At 42.4% G+C, this 20,736-nt stretch overlaps 1 protein-coding gene across 2 annotated transcripts in view; it reads left to right on the top strand.

Moving 5' to 3' along the window:
* LOC118370080 (zinc finger protein 501-like) overlaps positions 1-20,736 on the top strand; it is a 67,602-nt gene that overhangs the window by 35,884 nt on the left and 10,982 nt on the right. Inside the window, exon 1 of one of the 2 annotated variants that reach the window (XM_035754873.1) lies at positions 19,242-19,973. The exons of the other annotated variant lie outside the window; for it this stretch is intronic. Coding sequence (XP_035610766.1) covers positions 19,475-19,973 — 499 coding nt within the window. The 5' untranslated portion in view covers positions 19,242-19,474. Of the gene's footprint in view, positions 1-19,241; positions 19,974-20,736 lie in introns of those variants that run through there. 2 annotated transcript variants of the gene reach the window in all.

Raw genomic sequence — 20,736 nt, 5'->3', positions numbered from 1 at the left:
GCTGTTTTTATTGTTGGCTTTATGTAGGCTATTTTTACATAGTTGGAAATGGCAATAAAAGTTTATATTTGTATACATTTCACTTCGATTTATATAGAATATAGATTAATCACAGATAATGATTTTGAGAAAGAGTATTATAATTATTAATACTATTATAAATTAAATGAAACTGTTACAGTAAAATGTGAATATGAAAATCATAACTGGCACCAGATCAGTAGAAATGGTCAGATAAATTGGCACTACAAATGGAAAAGTTTGCCGACTGCTGTTGTCGCCCATTACTGGAAACTTCAGGAGCATAACGTCAGAATTTACGAAGGCCGGCAGCAGCGGGAGGAGGAAGAGTTTTTTTCTTAGGGTTATGCTATCTTGATCTCTGGTTCCCTTGAGTCATTTGTGTGTCAATTATTTAATAAAAACGGGTGATTCCTATGTTGATGATGTAAAGAATATTTGCTGCTCTGTGGTGTGTAATGAAGAGCAACCAGACGCTGGACGCATTTATGAAATTGCTTATTCCAGTTACTAATAAGCATGCACCCATTAAGAAAATGACTGTAAAAGCTGTTAAATCCCAGTGGATTGATGAGGAATTGAAAAATGGTATGGTTGAGAAGGATGAGGCAAAAGGAATGGCAAATAAGTCTGGCTGTACAACCGATTGGCAAACGTCCTGCAAATTGAGAAATCATGTGACAAACTGAATAAAAAGAAACAAACGACACAATGAAACAAAGATAAATGACGCAAAGAATGATAGTAAAAAGCCTTTGAGAACTTTACATACAATTTTGGGAAAAAATTAACTGAATCAGACATCAAAGCCCACTACTTTTATGATTTTTTCATTGGCAAGATTAGCAAACTTAGGCATGACATACCAGCAGCAAACGCTGACACAACACATCCAAGTATATCTGACCAAATTATGAAAGACAAGCATTGTAATTTATAATTCCGTAAAGTCAGTGTGGAAGATGTGAAAAAATGATTGTTGTCTATCAACAATGACAAGCCACTGGGGTCTGACAATCTCGATGGAAAATTACTGAGGATAATAGCGGACTAGATTGCCACTCCTATTTTCCGTATCTTTAATTTAAGCCTACTAGAGGCACAGCCAGAAGAGGACTGGCCACCCCACATAGCCCGGTTCCTCTCTAGGTTTCTTCCTAGGTTTTGGCCTTTCTAGGGAGTTTTTCCTAGCCACCGTGCTTTTACACCTGCATTGTTTGCTGTTTGGGGTTTTAGGCTGGGTTTCTGTACAGCACTTTGAGATATCAGCTGATGTACGAAGGGCTATATAAATAAATTTGATTTGATTTGATTTTTAGAGAGCGTGTGTCCTCAGGCCTGGAGGGAGGCTAAAGTCATTCCACATGTGCTATGCTCTGCATAGTTAGCTCCAGGTAAAATGTTGCACTTATTCAGCCATTCTGTGACCGAGAACAAGCTACATATGGACAGTACCATAATAAACTGACGCTGGAAATGACAAAGCGCCTCGTAACATTGCTGGAAATGGGACAAACGGATCCCTTCCGTGGTAACAGACTCCTGACGGGCCGCCCCCAGGTGTTGAGGGTAGGTAATCTCCACCCCGCTAATCCTCAACACTGGGGCCCCACAAGGGTGCGTTCTGAGCCCTCTCCTGTACTCCCTGTTCACCCACGTCTGCGTGGCTACGCACGCCTCCAACTCAATCATTAAGTTTGCGGATGACACAACAGTGGTAGGCTTGATTAGCAACAACGACGAGACGGCCTACAGGGAGGAGGTGAGGGCCCTCGGAGTGTGGTGTCAGGAAAATAACCTCTCACTCAACGTCAACAAAACTAAGGAGATGATTGTGGACTTCAGGAAACAGCAGAGGGAACACCCCCCTATCCACATCGATGGGACAGTAGTGGAGAGGGTAGTAAGTTTTAAGTTCCTCGGCATACAGATCACAGACAAACTGAATTGGTCCACTCACACAGACAGCATCGTGAAGAAGGCGCAGCAGCGCCTCTTCAACCTCAGGAGGCTGAAGAAATTTGGCTTGTCACCAAAAGCACTCACAAACTTCTACAGATGCACAATCGAGAGCATCCTGTCGGGCTGTATCACCGCCTGGTACGGCAACTGCTCCGCCCACAACCGTAAGGCTCTCCAGAGGGTAGTGAGGTCTGCACAACGCATCACCGGGGGAAAACTACCTGCCCTCCAGGACACCTACACCACCTGATGTCACAGGAAGGCCATAAAGATCATCAAGGACAACAACCACCCGAGCCACTGCCTGTTCACCCCGCTATCATCCAGAAGGCGAGTTCAGTACAGGTGCATCAAAGCTGGGACTGAGAGACTGAAAAACAGCTTCTATCTCAAGGCCATCAGACTGTTAAACAGCCACCACTAACATTGAGTGGCTGCTGCCAACACACTGACTCAACTCCAGCCACTTTAATAATGGGAATTGATGGGAAATGATGTAAAATATATCACTAGCCACTTTAAACAATGCTACCTAATATAATGTTTACATACCCTACATTATTCATCTCATATGTATACGTATATACTGTACTCTATATCATCTACTGCATCTTTATGTAATACATGTATCACTAGCCACTTTAAACTATGCCACATTGTTTACATACTCATCTCATATGTATATACTGTACTCGATACCATCTACTGCATCTTGCCTATGCCGCTCTGTACCATCACTCATTCATATATCCTTATGTACATATTCTTTTCCCCCTTACACTTGTGTGTATAAGACAGTAGTTTTGGAATTGTTAGTTAGATTACTTGTTGGTTATTACTGCATTGTCGGAACTAGAAGCACAAGCATTTCGCTACACTCGCATTAACATCTGCTAACCATGTGTATGTGACAAATACAATTTGATAACTTGGATAGCTTGGATAGCTTGCTGGACACAAATCAGAGAAAACCTCACTCTTACCATTTTACTTGCCGTAGCAGAGCTGGTTACTGGTTGTTTGAAAAGTCATTACTTTATTACATTGCTCAACATTTTCTTAACATTTGTCATAATCAGTTAAAGCAATGAAGTTGTATCCGCTCTCGTTGGACTTCGGCTGAATATTTTCCTCAATTTTCTTCAAATCTGAAATCGATGTGAAGCCACTCCCATTTCCTGAAGAATTACATTATGGGCCCTAAAGTACTGCGTATATGTCATATTTTGGTGAATTTAGTACGACATCCAGGAACTTTTGGCATACCAACTACATCATACTATGACCATTAAGCATACTATATACTCAATTAACATTCAAACAGTGAGGTTAGTATGAGTTTTCTAACACAGCTCAGGACTTCTGGGCAGCCATTTTGTTTGTTTAAAAACTAGGTTGCCCCTTTAAAAATGCCTCACAACAATCAACCAATCTGCAGTTCAACCAATAACTGTAGCTGTAAACAATAGCTGTAATGACACCACTATCTTGGTAATAAGATGATGGATGGGGCTGGAGAAATGTAACTACTCTCAAATTCATGCAAGGACTGCCATGAATGATATCAACATTATAGTTTTAACCATGTTTTGAGGCTATACAGGATTGGTTTACATTGTTTATAAACATTGGAGTAAAAAAAAGCTTATTTGGCGTTCTGATGGGGTACAACAGTTGAACTAAGTTCATGAGGTATTCGTTATATTCTTCAAGAATCAATGCCTATAAATAAATAATTTTAAAGTCTAAATATGGATGTAACAATTGCAAATTTCCCCTTTAACACCACACATCAGTTCAACAACCGCAGAGTTTGTGCTTCTGTTTTTAAGACAGTACTTACTAGTGTTAATCAGGGCCCGTTCATCGTTAGAACCATCGGAGCCTTAAGATGCGTTTGGGAAACCGGGCCCAGATATCCAGTTTCCCCCTCCTCTTCTTTCACTGAAACGTCATCGTCCTCCTCTTTAACTCTGAACAAGTCTTCTGTTATGGGTGTAAGATGGCACAGTGATGCCATCTGTTGGTAAATGTTCATTACTGCAACTCTTGTGTTTTACCTGGGTGCTTGAGATACCCGGATGTGTTGTGATGTACGGAACAAGACTGGTTACTCGCATCAATGCCTCAGTCTCGTCATTTAACATTCAAACATGGTGTCAGTGTCGGATAACTGACCATGCTTTCTGCAAATTAGAGTCACCTGTTCTGGTTTACCAAACAAATGCTTGAGTTTGCTAGTTAGCTTCAGTGTTGTTAGCACCGGTTAGACATGGCAGCGAACATTCCCCCTCCCGCCGTTATGAAGCTCTCAGCGGGGATTGGAGCACGAACTGGGATACGTTTAGAGGTGAATGGGATGACTAAGCGCTAGCAACGGGACTTCTGGAAAAGGAAGATGAGGTAGTGGCTGCCACTTTGAGGACTATAATGTGAACTGAATGCCGACACGTATACAAACACAACCTGAACCTAACAGCAGCTCAGCAAAAGGCAACGCTATAGCTATTCTTGATGCTCTTGAACATTACTTTCCACCAGCAAAGAACGTAATCTACGAGCGTTATGTTTTCAGTCGTTGCAAACAGTAGGACGGGGAGTCCATTGACAGCTTTGTCATTAGGTTAAGGGAAATGCAGCTACATGTGACTATGGTGCTTTAAGAGATGAACTGATCAGAGATCAATGTCAATGCTACATTCAGGCAGCCAGTAAAGAAATTCCCCTTTGCCACAGCTAATGCTAATACTACAGCCAACTCTGCAGTGGACAACCCCAATACATGCCGATATTGTGGCATTTCTCATGGACGAGGAAAAGAACACTGCCCAGCCTATGGAAAAATATGCAAATCCTGTGGTACAGCTAATCACTTTGTAAGGGTCTGCATGAAAAGCAAGAGAAAGGAGGGTAAAGTGCACTCCATGGAAACAAACACGGATGAAGGGAAAGACGGCACAGCGGATGTATATGATAACGAGTGCATAGGGGCAGTGAGGGCAAAAGGACAAAAGTGGTTTGCCACTCTGCTACTCAATAATAAGCCACAGCAATGCCAGCTAGATTCAGGGGCCACATGCAACGTTATGAGCCTTAAAGACAAAAGGAGGCTCACGCCCAGAGACAAACTCACACAGAGTAGCACCAAGCTGAAACTGTATTCAGGCCAGTTCATGACATTTTTAGGCCTGTTTGTGACAGAGTGTGTTTTAGAAATACACCCTTGAGTTTGAAATAGTTGAGGCTATTCAACAGCCATTACTGTCAGGTTCTACATGCGAGCGCCTTGGGCTTATTAACTTCACCATCCCAGCTGATCTTAACATTATAGACAAAGTTCAGGCTGGGCCCCTGAGCAAGGAGACACTCCTAAGCAAGTACCATGATGTCTTCAACGCACCGGTCGAGTCAGTTCCCGGGGAAGTCCACTTTGAGTTGGACGCAGCAATCCAGCCTGTCCAAAACTGAGTAATATTCAAGTGTCAGAGAGTCGTTATTCCCCGGTCTTTGCACCCTGAGTTGTTGGCGCGTGTGCACTCAAGTCACATAGGAGGTGAGGCCTGTTACAGACAAGCACGTGACACACTATATCGGCCAGGAATACAGAGTGAAATCAAAGACTATGTCAGTAAATGCACAGGCTGCAAAGAATATGCCATTGAGCAACAGAGAGAGACGATGATGTCCCACGAGCTACCGATGCGCCCCTGTCAGAGAGTAAGTCTAGATCTCTTCCAGCACAGTGGCAAAGACTTTCTGCTGGTAGTCAATCATTACTCAGACTTTTGGGAGATTGACCTTCTCCCCGACCTCTCAGCAGAGACAACGATCAAACGCTGCAGGGCTCAGTTTGCCCGCTATGGCCAGCCAGATAGGGTAATTTCAGACAATGGACCCCAATTGTCCGGAGTTGAGATCCGAAAATTTGCTGCAGGATGAGAGTTCGAGCACGTCACTTCATCAACACGACACCCAAAAGCTAATGGGAAGGCGGAGTCCGCAGTAAAAATCGCAAAGAACCTCTGCAAAAAGACTCAGCGAGAGGGCAAAGATGCCTGGAAAGCAATCCTGCAGTGGCGCAATACCCGACAGAAGGCATGGATAGCAGCCCGGCCCAGCGCCTCATGGCACGGCGCTTAAAAGCAGCTCTTCCAGTAGCCAGCACTCTCCTGGAGCCATGTGTGGTGACAGACGTGCTGGTGAAGCTACGTCACAGAAGACAGGTCTCCAAGTTCATCTACGACAAATCAGAAAAAGACTTACCTGAGCTCAGGGTGGGTGAAGCGGTGCGAATGAAGCCACTACCAGGGGACCGGACAGGCCTCTGGAGACTCGGATCCTGTGTACAGAAAGTGGCACCACGCTCCTACTTGGTCGAAGTGAATGGATCACTGTACCGTCGTAACAGGGTTGACCTTCGGATTGCTGAGCCAGCACCTACTCAGAACCCTGATCACCAAAGGGGTCGCATGACAAAAGACAGAACCCCAGCAAGTCACATGGGGCCTGAGGCACTGGGCGAAGAGCCAGGGGATCACAGGTCGGCCGCTCCTTCACCCATCAATTCTCCCCTTAGACATTCAGGTGACACGCCTGTGCGGGAACCTGCAGTCCTCGCAGACACACCCCCTGTCTTTTCACGCTGCGGGCGTCTGTCCCAGCCACCAAAAATACTTAATCTGTAGGTTTCCCATCAGGGATTGTTGACAGACAGAGATAAAAGTTAAGAGAATATCAAAATTCGAAAAAAAAATATAATAATAAAATTCTAAACTGTTCATGTTGGAAATTGTTACTAGGTTTGTTTTGTTAGTGAATTGACACCTACTGTCCTATTTTATTAAATGGAAGATGTTATGGGTGTAAGATGATGCCATCTGTTGGTAAATGTTAATTACTGCAACTCTTGTGTTTTACCAGGGTGCTTGAGATACCCGGAACAAGACTGGTTACTCGCATCAATGCCTCGTCATTTAACATTCAAACATCTTCCTCTTCTTTAACTGAGACGTCTTTCTCTTCTTCTTTCACGGTAACAACCTCAACCTCTACTTGTTTTTGTATTGTAACAGCCTCCTCTTCCTCCTCCTCTTTCACGAGAGCTTCTTTCTCCATCTAGCAGATCTCCTCTTCTTCAACAGGAACAGGGTTAAGTTTGAGACTGGAGCTATGAGGCATGTACTGAAGTCGCTAAGTATAATTCAAAGCAGTGTCACTTTATCAGCAGCACGTGATCATTTCGTTGAACACCTGATTGGTTTGGTATTGGGCTCGTTCGACATTGCAGCCGACAGTGCAGGTGGCTGCTGACTGCTGACTGACTAATTTACAAATCACCTTGCGTCATAAATAGCTACTCATTATTATTTATAAATCAGTCAGCCAGTCACTGATTACCCACAACGTGGCATGGATGTGATGCTCACGAACTTGGCCAGTGGTTTAATAGATGTCATAAAGACTTAATCTATAAAAATGTAGCTGTTCTAAATTCTGTGTTGCTCAAAGCCTTGAGTAATGAACCTTTTTTTTTTTACACAATTGGCTGGAAAGAGCTAATGCTTCAGGATGCTTTGTTTCCCCATCACTAATTTTCAGCATTAGTCTAATTCTGTGAATTAGACTACGGGAGTTTTGTAACTTTTTCCACCTTGGCTTACTGTTAGTTGGCTTCTAACTGGTCTCCGGTAGTTAGTCTCGCTGACCATAACCGCACTGGTTGGCTATGCTGGTTAGGCTAATAGCTAGTTGTCTAAATAGCTAATGTTAGCTGGCTGGCTAAGATAACTGCATATAGCTAATATTATTTGATTTTTGGTTAGATGGCGTTATGTATTTCCAAAACGTTGGTTTACTTTAATCACTCAAGTCATGAGCGTAAACGATTGGTTTAATATGAAGTTCTACATTTGAAGTTATTTCTGTTGTAGTTTACATCATAGGGAATAGGCTGGTCCTCCATATTACTTCACACCTGACTTTATCATTCTTCTGAGTTCTGATTGGTTTTATGTAATAACTCCAAAAATAGAACAGTGAGGTGTAACTTTTGCAATGGGACTTCAAACATTTTTTGGGAAAAAATATTTGATTTGATCTTTTAAACTTTACCGTAACTTAACCATTTTATTTCTCTCGGTTACTTTACATTTTTAGATCAAAACGCATTTGACCTTTCCACTGCGTTAACAATGGAGGATTGGTTGATTTCCAGTTTTTAAGCATAGTATTTAAGATGATTGACGAGAAAAGTATAGTCCAACCATCGGGTAACTTGTTTCATGCTCATCAAAGGTGAGGGTGAATTTCAGATGTTCACTGCTTGTATAGATGAAGGAGTGGAATCGATGAAGTTCCTCTGCTGTCCCCTGGAATAGAAGGAACACGTCATCAATGAAGCCTTTTTCAGAGCCTGATGAGGTGCTAGAATGTATTGTTAGGGCTGACAATCACGTTCTTCTCAAACAACCCCACATACAGATTGGCATAATTAGATGCTGTTTTTTAAACTGCAAAGATCATAATCCATTGCGCATTTTACATGTTTTCTTTACTCAAGTATGACAATTGGGTACTTTTTACACCACTGTTTCTTTTACACCTGCAATGTAAAATAAACAGAATAATGCATGATGGGTAATGCTATCTGGTATCCTTGGGACATCCCTACCCTAAACCCTAACCTTAACCCCTAACTTAGCCATTTGAAATGTCAACTTCAACGGGCTAGGGGCATCCCAAGGATGTATCTCTACCTAAAAATATATGATCTAAGTGATTGATAGTTGGTATTCAGCAGTCATAAAGCCTAATTTACTTTAATGAATTACTAAAATAGTGATTTTGTCAGACAGCAGCTCTACACTCACGTCCTGGCATCGTGAGGGAGTTTGTTCCACCATTGGGGGGCCAGAGCAGCGAACAGTTTTGACTGGGCTGAGCGGGAACTGTACTTCCTCAGTGGTAGGGAGGCGAGCAGGCCAGAGGTGGATGAACGCAGTGCCCTTGTTTGGGTGTAGGGCCTGATCAGAGCCTGGAGGTACTGAGGTGCCGTTCCCCTCACAGCTCCGTAGGCAAGCACCATGGTCTTGTAGCGGATGCGAGCTTCAACTGGAAGCCAGTGGAGAGAGCGGAGGAGCGGGGTGACGTGAGAGAACTTGGGAAGGTTGAACACCAGACGGGCTGCGGCGTTCTGGATGAGTTGTAGGGGTTTAATGGCACAGGCAGGGAGCCCAGCCAGCAGCGAGTTGCAGTAATCCAGACGGGAGATGACAAGTGCCTGGATTAGGACCTGCGCCGCTTCCTGTGTGAGGCAGGGTCGTACTCTGCGGATGTTGTAGAGCATGAACCTACAGGAACGGGCCACCGCCTTGATGTTAGTTGAGAACGACAGGGTGTTGTCCAGGATCACGCCAAGGTTCTTAGCGCTCTGGGAGGAGGACACAATGGAGTTGTCAACCGTGATGGCGAGATCATGGAACGGGCAGTCCTTCCCCGGGAGGAAGAGCAGCTCCGTCTTGCCGAGGTACAGCTTGAGGTGGTGATCCGTCATCCACACTGATATGTCTGCCAGACATGCAGAGATGCGATTCGCCACCTGGTCATCAGAAGGGGGAAAGGAGAAGATTAATTGTGTGTCGTCTGCATAGCAATGATAGGAGAGACCATGTGAGGTTATGACAGAGCCAAGTGACTTGGTGTATAGCGAGAATAGGAGAGGGCCTAGAACAGAGCCCTGGGGACACCAGTGGTGAGAGCGCGTGGTGAGGAGACAGATTCTCGCCACGCCACCTGGTAGGAGCGACCTGTCAGGTAGGACGCAATCCAAGCGTGGGCCGCGCCCGAGATGCCCAACTCGGAGAGGGTGGAGAGGAGGATCTGATGGTTCACAGTATCGAAGGCAGCCGATAGGTCTAGAAGGATGAGAGCAGAGGAGAGAGAGTTAGCTTTAGCGGTGCGGAGCGCCTCCGTGATACAGAGAAGAGCAGTCTCAGTTGAATGACTAGTCTTGAAACCTGACTGATTAGGATCAAGAAGGTCATTCAGAGAGAGATAGCGGGAGAGCTGGCCAAGGACGGCACGTTCAAGAGTTTTGGAGAGAAAAGAAAGAAGGGATACTGGTCTGTAGTTGTTGACATCGGAGGGATCGAGTGTAGGTTTTTTCAGAAGGGGTGCAACTCTCGCTCTCTTGAAGACGGAAGGGACGTAGCCAGCGGTCAGGGATGAGTTGATGAGCGAGGTGAGGTAAGGGAGAAGGTCTCCGGAAATGGTCTGGAGAAGAGAGGAGGGGATAGGGTCAAGCGGGCAGGTTGTTGGGCGGCCGGCCGTCACAAGACGCGAGATTTCATCTGGAGAGAGAGGGGAGAAAGAGGTCAGAGCACAGGGTAGGGCAGTGTGAGCAGAACCAGCGGTGCCGTTTGACTTAGCAAACGAGGATCGGATGTCGTCGACCTTCTTTTCAAAATGGTTGACGAAGTCATCTGCAGAGAGGGAGGGGGGAGGATTCAGGAGGGACGAGAAGGTGGCAAAGAGCTTCCTAGGGTTAGAGGCAGATGCTTGGAATTTAGAGTGGTAGAAAATGGCTTTTAGCAGCAGAGACAGAGGAGGAAAATGTAGAGAGGAGGGAGTGAAAGGATGCCAGGTCCGCAGGGAGGCGAGTTTTCCTCCATTTCCGCTCGGCTGCCCGGAGCCCTGTTCTGTGAGCTCGCAATGAGTCGTCGAGCCACGGGGCGGGAGGGGAGGACCGAGCCGGCCTGGAGGATAGGGGACATAGAGAGTCAAAGGATGCAGAAAGGGAGGAGAGGAGGGTTGAGGAGGCAGAATCAGGAGATAGGTTGGAGAAGGTTTGAGCAGAGGGAAGAGATGATAAGATGGAAGAGGAGAGAGTAGCGGGGGAGAGAGAGCGAAGGTTGGGACGGCGCGATACCATCCGAGTAGGGGCAGTGTGGGAGGTGTTAGATGAGAGCAAGAGGGAAAAGGATACAAGGTAGTGGTCGGAGACTTGGAGGGGAGTTGCAGTGAGGTTAGTGGAAGAACAGCATCTAGTAAAGATGAGGTCGAGCGTATTGCCTGCCTTGTGAGTAGGGGGGGAAGGTGAGAGGGTGAGGTCAAAAGAGGAGAGGAGTGGAAAGAAGGAGGCAGAGAGGAATGAGTCAAAGGTAGACGTGGGGAGGTTAAAGTCGCCCAGCACTGTGAGAGGTGAGCCGTCCCCAGGAAAGGAGCTTATCAAGGTGTCAAGCTCATTGATGAACTCTCCGAGGGAACCTGGAGGGCGATAGATGATAAGGATGTTAAGCTTGAAAGGGCTGGTAACTGTGACAGCATGGAATTCAAAGGAGGCGATAGACAGATGGGTAAGGGGAGAAAGAGAGAATGACCACTTGGGAGAGATGAGGATCCCGGTGCCACCACCCCGCTGACCAGAAGCTCTCGGTGTGTGCGAGAACACGTGGGCGGACGAAGAGAGAGCAGTAGGAGTAGCAGTGTTGTCTGTGGTGATCCATGTTTCCGTCAGTGCCAAGAAGTCAAGGGACTGGAGGGAGGCATAGGCTGAGATTAACTCTGCCTTGTTGGCCGCAGATCGGCAGTTCCAGAGGCTACCAGAGACCTGGAACTCCACGTGGGTCGTGCGCGCTGGGACCACCAGATTAGGGTGGCCGCGGCCACGCGGTGTGGAGCGTTTGTATGGTCTGTGCAGAGAGGAGAGAACAGGGATAGACAGACACATAGTTGACAGGCTACAGAAGAGGCTACGCTAATGCAAAGGAGTTCGGAATGACAAGTGGACTACACGTCTCGAATGTTCAGAAAGTTAAGCTTACGTAGCAAGAATCTTATTGACTAAAATGATTAAAATGATACAGTACTGCTGAAGTAGGCTAGCTGGCAGTGGCTGCGTTGTTGACACTACACTAATCAAGTCGTTCCGTTGAGTGTAATAGTTTCTGCAGTGCTGCTATTCGGGGGCTAGCTGGCTAGCTAGCAGTGTTGTTTACGTTACGTTGCGTTAAAAGAACGACAATAGCTGGCTAGCTAACCTAGAAAATCGCTCTAGACTACACAATTATCTTTGCTACAAAGACGGCTATGTAGCTAGCTATGTAGCTAGCTACGATCAAACAAATCAAACCGTTGTACTGTAATGAAATGAAAATGTGATACTACCTGTGAATGCGACCAGGTTGTTGAGTTCTATTCAGTAGACGTTGGCTAGCTGTTAGCTGTTGGCTAGCTAGCAGAGTCTCCTATGTTAAGGACGACAAATAGCTGGCTAGCTAACCTCGGTAAATTAAGATAATCACTCTAAGACTACACACTCTAAACTACACAATTATCTTGGATACGAAGACAGCAAAGACAGCTATGTAGCTAGCTAACACTACACTAATCAAGTCGTTCAGTTGAGTGTAATAGTTACTACAGTGCTGCTAATCGGTGGGCGTTTGCTAGCTGGCTAGCTGGCTGGCTAGCTGCTGGGCAAATAGCAGTGAAGACTACGTTAGAACGACGAAATACGATAATTATGCAATTATCTTTGATACAAAGACGGCTATGTAGCTAGCTAAGAAGAAATTGCTAAGATTAGACAAATCAAACCGTTGTACTATAATGAAATGTAATGAAAAAGTTATACTACCTGCGGAGCGAAGTGCCGATGCGACCGCTCGCTCCAACCCGGACATTTGTTCTTTGCTATTATGAAGGTTATTTTTGTCAAATGTACTTTTCCCCACTCATTCACCCCACCTCTTTACGTTGCTTATTTATTCTTTTTATATTGAATCTCTTTTATATTGAATATTTCTATTCAGTGGCCTGACTGCATCCAGACTGTCATAGGCCCATCCTGGTAGATCTGAACCTAATGCAGCTTGGAGTGATCGGATGACAGAAGTCACATGTAGGTACCAGGTGTAACTGAGGCCTTAGATGCTCCATATCTATTACTTTGAGTGTTTGAAATACTATGACTGAATGTGTTTCTTTCTGTGTTGCAGGGGAAGTCAAGAAATGGAACAGCAAGGCCACAGAACATGACATAAGCAGAGCTGTGGGAGACCACCTCAAGCCCCTGGTAGAGCCGGGGGTGGTGTTTACCACTCCCCCACGCCTTCAGCAGGCTGGAAAAGTGGAATTTATACCATTTTTCATACTAAGATGGACCATGCACTATATTGACAAGGTTGAAGATAGCATGAAAAACAGTATAAATTCAGTCTAAGATGGACCAAGATATGCCTTTGCACATATTTGTTTATTGGTTTAGCAAGTCTGTTGATTGGTTGGTCACTGGGTTCATTTGTTTTGCAATATGATCAAATCAAGCTTTATTTATATAGTACATTTCAGACATGGATGCAACACAATGGCTTCACAGGAAAAAAACAAATAAAAATAAACTGAAATATTTAGTACACAATGAAAAGAAACTTAACTGAAAGACTGAGCATTTTAAGGAAATGTCATTGATTGAAATATTAGATGCAACATCCAACACAAAATATGAGTTTGTTTAATTCCATTGTTTGTTACGTTCTCCATCGAGAACCAAAAAAATAGAGTCAAACTAAATGTTACATGAATTGTAAATATGAAATATCAAAAGCAAATGTGATTGGTGAGGCATGGAATAATAAAACGTATCTTTGTCAGGCTGAACATTTGAAATATGAGGTGATTTGATTCATATTTCTTCAGTAGTGGAATAAAGACAATTAGCATTTGAATGTTGTAAAGAAATACTGGAGTGATGTAGGATTGTTAATAAAATGTATTATACGGCGTCCATGTGAATAGGCTACAAGTACGTTGAAATTAATTTATCAAGTCATTGAAAAAAGACCTGAAAATATTTACACTTAATTTTATAAACAAAACACAACGACATCATACAAACAACATCACATCTGCTCTTTTTTTGTTCATCTCTTTTTGTTAATTTACATAAATAGTAATAGATGTAAACAGCTCGCTACATTTTGAAGTGTTGCATTTTGATTAAAGAGGGTCACCAATGTGGTAAGTGTAACACAACTCTTTTTTTGTTAGTACAGTTTTGCTAAATCACATAAATAATACTCTTTCAATTTCAGAGCCTGGATTTTTCCCGAGGCTAAAATCCATATCATGCTGAAATCAATTTATCAAATTGAACAGGGGGAAAACATTTAGGGTTCTACATCGGGACATCATTAAAATACTCCTTCAACAATGTTAAAACATTCTACATTGTGACAATATTTAATTGATATCGTGAAACAACTCCTCCATGTATGTATTTTCTGATGTTTGATTAGATATATTTTATCAGAGTATCTCTTGTCACATTGATCATAGCCATAAGGTTTCTCTCATGTGTGTGTCCGCTGGTGTGATATCAGGCTGTTTGACAGAGTAAAACTCTTCCCACATTGATTACAGTTATAAGGTTTCTCTTTTGTGTGTATTCTCTGGTATCTTCAAGATAGCCAGATGTAGCAAAACTCTTCCCACATTGAGTACAGCTATATGGTTTCACTCCTGTGTGTGTTATCTGGGTGTGATATCAGGCCGCTTGACTGAGTAAAACTCTTCCCACATTGATCACAGCCATAAGGTTTCTCTCCAGTGTATTCGCTGGTGTGATTTCAAGTTGCTTGGCTAAGTAAAACTCTTCCCACATTGATCACACCCAAAAGGTTTCTCTCCAGTGTGAATTCTCTGATGTATTTTAAGGTCTACTGAAGAGGTGAATCTCTTCCCACAGTCAGAGCAGCAGTGAAGATTCTCTCCCGTGTGTATTCTCAGGTGTAGTTTAAGTGAATCTGATTTTAAGTAACTCTTCCCACAGTCAAAACAGTGGTGCGGTTTCTCTCCTGTGTGTCCCCGCTGGTGTATTCTCTTATGTAGTTTAAGTGAATCTGATCTTGAGTAACTCTTCCCACAGTCAGAGCAGTGGTGAGATTTCATCCCTGTGGGTCTCTGCAGGTGTTTCGATCTGGAGAGACTCTTCTCTGCCTCGTCAGCATCATGCTGTTGTTGAGGATCCAAAGAGGATCCACGATAGTCCTGTCTCTCTCCTGTGTGAACAACAAAGTCAGACAGATGGTTAAAGGCTCAAAACAGCAGAAATCCACTGTTTATTTGAGTTAAAAGGTGATGCCCAGAGCGTACCCATGAAGTTGTACAACAATTGACGTCTGTTAAATTATTTGACAAATGTCTTAAAACAGTCAAGTGAGCAACAATTTTGTATTGTTTTCACATTAGTAGTAAAATCAATGATTGGAGGCTAGAAACAAGTTATTAAAGTTGCTGAAACTCTAAACAATGTGCCAGACAACTTTTGGTCTCCAATTTTGGCCCCTTTCGGCGTTTGCTCATGCGGACGAGGGCGGAGCACACACAATTTGGTTGCAGAAACTCCTCCCTGCTAATGAGGAAACCACTAGTTATGGATGTAATATATCTGGTTGGAGCAAAAATGGTGAGCGAAGATTTTAATTTTTCACGATGTATACTGAATATTACAGCTCACTATCAGAGCAAGATCAGAATGCTACTCAAGGAAACTAATTTTAAGCTGTGTCGCCATTACTAAATCACCACCGTGGGGGAAAACTCAGGGGAAGTGTCATAGGCTGACAGCAAAAATAGCCTCCATTTTACAGGTTGAATATAAGTGCATTTCACACTACTTTTGGATTATAATTGTCAGGCTCGCTTGAATCTCCTGCTCTGTGTAATGTTTGTCTCAAATCAACTGCTTCATACTTAAAAAACACTTCAACCAGTAAAATGCTCTTTGGCTAGCTTTTCCATCAGCCTGACAATGAGGGATTGTAAACTAAGTGTTTGCCAAATTGGCCCATAACAACAACATAGACCTACTGTAGGACCCCTAACTTCACCTAATACCATAGACCGAGTGAAACATGGAAAGTGAAACATGGAAGTGAAACATTGAAACTAAAATGTCTTTGTCATGACATTTCATAACCTGATCACCAGATAATTTTTTGAATAATCCCACTAGGCTACTCTGTAATGTGTTGTCATTCTAAATGTCCTGAATAAAAGAAAATAGCTCTGTCTGTTGTTCAATAGCCTATCCATCAAGGAACCGTTCTCTACACATTATGAGCTAAGTATCTCTATGCGCAAACAGACTAACAAGATGCTACTGTAAATCAAGCAGACAATAACACATTATAAACATCAATTTGTTAGGGATGTTGGATCCAACGTGGAACACGGCATAACTGTCTTTACCAGAGTAATGAATGAAGAAGCGCTTTGGTTGTTGTTGCATGTTGTGATGTTTGTCATGTGACTATCATTCAGAAAATGATTTCCTGGTTCAGCTGATGATAGTTGAACATGTGACTGTAACTAAATAGCTACAGTATTAAGAATAATGTGTAATTATTGAAAAACCACAATATTGACAGTATCCATTTGGGTGTTGTCAATAAAGTTAAGGTGACTCTCGGTTAGAACCATTGGATTTTGCAAACTCAAATGATTTAGGATTTCTGTGCCCATGAAAACTGTTTTCCCAGCATAATATAAGGCGAACACTAAATGTTATGTAGGTAGAATGCATTTCAGATATCTGAATACAAAAAACTGTACGAACAGGAAAATAACCTAAACCACAAGAGGTAAGCTCACTGGAGGAGCTTACTAAGTAGACATTGAATGTTCCTGAGTGGCCTAGTTACAGTTCGGACTTAAATCGTATTGAAAGTCTATGGTAAGACTTGAAAATGGCTTTCTAGTAATGATCAACAACCAACTTGACAGAACAGGGAGGATTTTAAAAAGAATGAATATTCACACTTAGATCAGTCGCCTATTAGATGACATCACAAATTCCCATCAAGCCAACTCCTTGAAGGCCTTAATATGACATTACTCACTCCTTCTAGTTTCCAGTTGTCTAAAAAAACACTATTTTGTTCTAAACATTTATTTGTTTCCCTTTAGTGTGTTTATACTTTACTGTATTTATATGTCACTTTTCAACAGGAAAATGTAAAAAAAAAATCACTGGAGGACATATTCAAGTGTAAAACACCCTTTCAAAAAAAATAACACATTACTTCAACAACTGCAGTTTGTGCCCCTATTTTTAAAGATATTACTCAATGTATTTACTGGTGTTAATCAGTTCTCCAGTCTGCTCTTCTTCGTCCTCCTCTAATGTGACAGTAATCTCCCCCTCCTCATCCTTCATTCCAAAAACGTCTTCATCTTCTTTCACTTCATCCTCCACTCCAAAAACAAAATCTTCCTCTTCTTGTTTTACTGTAACATCCTGTTCATCCTTCTCCTCTTTCACAACAATGTTTAACCCCAGAGATTCTTTCTCCGTCCAGCAGACCCTCCTCTTCTTTAACAGGAGGGGAGTAGTTTAGGGAGCTCATGGTCGGGGATGTTAGCTAGCTATCTATCATTAGCGACTAGGCTAGTGCTAACTTAACCAGCCAGCTACTATAGCTGACTCATAACGTAATATTAAATTAAATAGGTTAACAAGTAGATACAACAGAGGAGTGTCTAAAACACAGTAGTTAATATACACCTAAAGCGAATAAATAGCTTGAATCGTTCGGCTATGTTGGTTAGCAAGCTACCGAGGTGTTTGACGAGCTGTTTCTGAAGAACCGTCCACTAGATTATACGTCACGCTGGCAGCGTCGCCTGAAAGACGCACATCGCCGTCTGCTGACTGGAGGGGAAACGCAGTTGAGGATCGTATTTTATTTTCAGACAAAGATTATTGTAAATGGATTTAATTAAATAATACTATTATATTGAGACATACAAAAGACAGGAATGTGTTGATTGATTAGTGTGTTTTTTTTTACTATAACATATTTAAGGCAGTTTCATTAAGTCATACTAAATCTAAATAAGTAGCAAGCCACTGTCGGTCTATACTGCTCCTACATCATGTAACAATACATCATGTAGATCCATATAATGAACAAACTAGGTCTATACTGCTCCTACATGGTGTAACAATACATCATGTAGATGCATATAATGAACAGACTAGGTTTATACTGTTCCTACATGGTGTAACAATACATCATGTAGATGTATATAATGAACAGACAAGGCTCCTCCTACATGGTGTACCAACATTCCTTCCCACTGTTTCTGCATTGTATTACATTAGCCTTGTTATAAAAATCATTTAAAATACATTTCAAAAGTTTGGGGTCACTTAGAAATGTCCTTGTTTTTGAAAGAAAATCATATTTTTCATTTATAATTGATAAAAACCTGTTTTTGCTTTTTAATATGGGGTATTGTGATGTCATTATGGGGTATTGTGATGTCATTGTGGGGTATTGTCATGTCATTATTGGGTATTATGTGTAGATTGATGAGGGGGGGGGGGATTATTTAATCCATGTAAGAATAAGGCGTAACAAAATGTAGAAAAAGTGAAGGGGTCTGAATACTTCCTGAATGCTCTGTATATATAGGGGCAGTACTCAGTGACATCACTTCATGAAACAGGAGGTACAAATATTTGACACCAAACCAACAACAGTAGTTACTAAAACATAAATTGCTAATGTATGATGTAATGTCAACTTTATACATTTCTATCCCAGGACCACTCAATTTTCAAATTCTCCAAAATTCTGCTGTGGATTACCGTGAATCCCATACCTTTATCACTGAGTGTATTACACAGAGTGTAATGTAAACTAACAAGCAGCTCAGCAGTCTAAGGTACGGCATCTCAGTGCTAGGGTCGTCACTACAGCCCCTTGTTCAAAACCAGGCTGTATCATAACAAGCTGTGACTTGGAGTCGCATAGGGCAGTGCACAATTGGCCCAGCATCATCTGGGTTAGGGTTTGGCCGGGGTAGGCCGTAAATGTAAATAAGAATTTGTTCTTAACTGACTTTCCTCGTTAAATAAAGGTTACATACATTTAAAAAATATAACTTCATTACACCGTTACACTGGCATACAAACTCAGTAGAACAGAGTTGATCATCCATATGACGTGAAGAAATACTGCATTGTGTGTAGTTTGGAAGAGTTCACAAAATAAGTTAATAAATATGTAATAACGCAAAAACATAACTGTTTGTACTTATAGGTAACCATAACGTGTCTACAACTGGCTTACTAAGTCTAACCACACTGTATTGTTACACTGGTGAGTAAAAACTCATGCTCCCTACACTTTAACTTGTCTGGGAATTTAAGGCAATGCTGCTGGTGTGACGTGTAATCTAGTGGACGGAACGCGACTTTAAACAGCAGCAACAGTTCGTCAGCCAGCTCGGTAGCTTGCTAGACAAAATAGACGAACCGATAAAGCTCTTTAAACGGTTTAGTGTATATTAGCCACTGTTTTTTTAAACCCACTTCTGTCGTCTCGTTAGTTATCCGATTTAATTTCATATTTACTGTGTTGTTATTAGTCAGCTAGCGGGCTGGTTAAGTTAGCATTAGCCTAGCTAGCTAACATCTCCAACCATGAGGTTACTAAGCTACCCTCCTTCTAAAGAGGTAGATATCACAGTAAAACAAGAAGTAGAGAGTGAGGCCGTTACTGTGAAAGAAGAGGAAGATGCGTTCAGAGTGAAAGAGGAGGAGGATGTTACAGTAAAAGGAGAGGAGGAAGAGAAAGAGGGTCTGTGGCTGAACATTGTCGTGAAAGAGGAGGAGGGAGAGAAGGATGTTACAATACAAAAACAAGTAGAGGGTGAGGCTGTTACAGTGAAAGAAGAAGAGAAAGACGTTACAGTGAAAGAAGAGGGAGACGCGTTCAGAGTGAAAGAGGAGGATGTTACAGTAAAAGGAGAGGATGAAGCAGTTTATGGAGTGAAGGAGGAAGGGGGGGAGATGACTGTTACATCGGAAGAGGAGGAGGAAACTGGATATCTGGGCCCGGTTTCCCAAACACATCTTAAGGCATCCAACAACGACTTTAGCCATAAGATGGTTTTGAGAAACCGTTCCCTGATTAACACTAGTAAGTACTGTCTTAAAAAAGAGGCACAAACTCTGCAGTTGAACTGATGTTTGGGTTTAAGGTGTAAATCTGTAATTGCTACATCCATATTGTGACTTTTAATTATTATTTTTTTAAAGCCATTGATTCTTGAAGAATATAACACATACCTCATGAGCTTAGTTCAACTGTTGGACCCCAAATAAGCTTTTTTACTATAATGTTTAGAAACAATGTAAATCAACACTGTATAGCCTCAACATGGTTAAAACTATAATGTTGATATCATGGATGGTCAGTCCTTGCATCCATAGGTCTGTCTGTAGTTACATTTCTCCAACCCCATAATCATTTTATTACCAAAACAGTGGTGGAATGACAGATTTGTTATTGTTTGAACTGCAGATTGCTGGGTTGTGTGGGATTTTTAAACAGCAACAAAATGGCTGCCCATAGACATGGTTTGGTAAACAGCTGAGGGATGGGGGAAGGAGAAGTGTAACCACTCTCAAATTCATAGAGAAAGATATTGTAGTCACTGTAGCCCAACACCTATCGATCTCGTCAAGAAGTTCAGACATCTTGGCGTAACAGTTATAAGGTGCTGACTTGACAGTCGCTGGCCCCATGTTTGAGTTCAGCTCAGGGCTACCCATCCATAATGTCATAATGATAGTTTAATTATGTTCTATAATTGCCTGTGTAGATTTCCTGTGGGGGTCAACTTTTTAGAGCTGTTGATAAGTCATTTTATAATATTCAGCCAATTTTTTTTTCGTGCCCT

The sequence above is a fragment of the Oncorhynchus keta genome, chromosome 37 (genome assembly GCF_023373465.1).
Source record: "Oncorhynchus keta strain PuntledgeMale-10-30-2019 chromosome 37, Oket_V2, whole genome shotgun sequence".
Classification (NCBI taxonomy): Eukaryota; Metazoa; Chordata; class Actinopteri; order Salmoniformes; family Salmonidae; genus Oncorhynchus; species Oncorhynchus keta.
The sequence above is the reverse complement of the archived record's forward strand: the minus strand, read 5'-3'. Positions and strand labels throughout refer to the sequence as shown.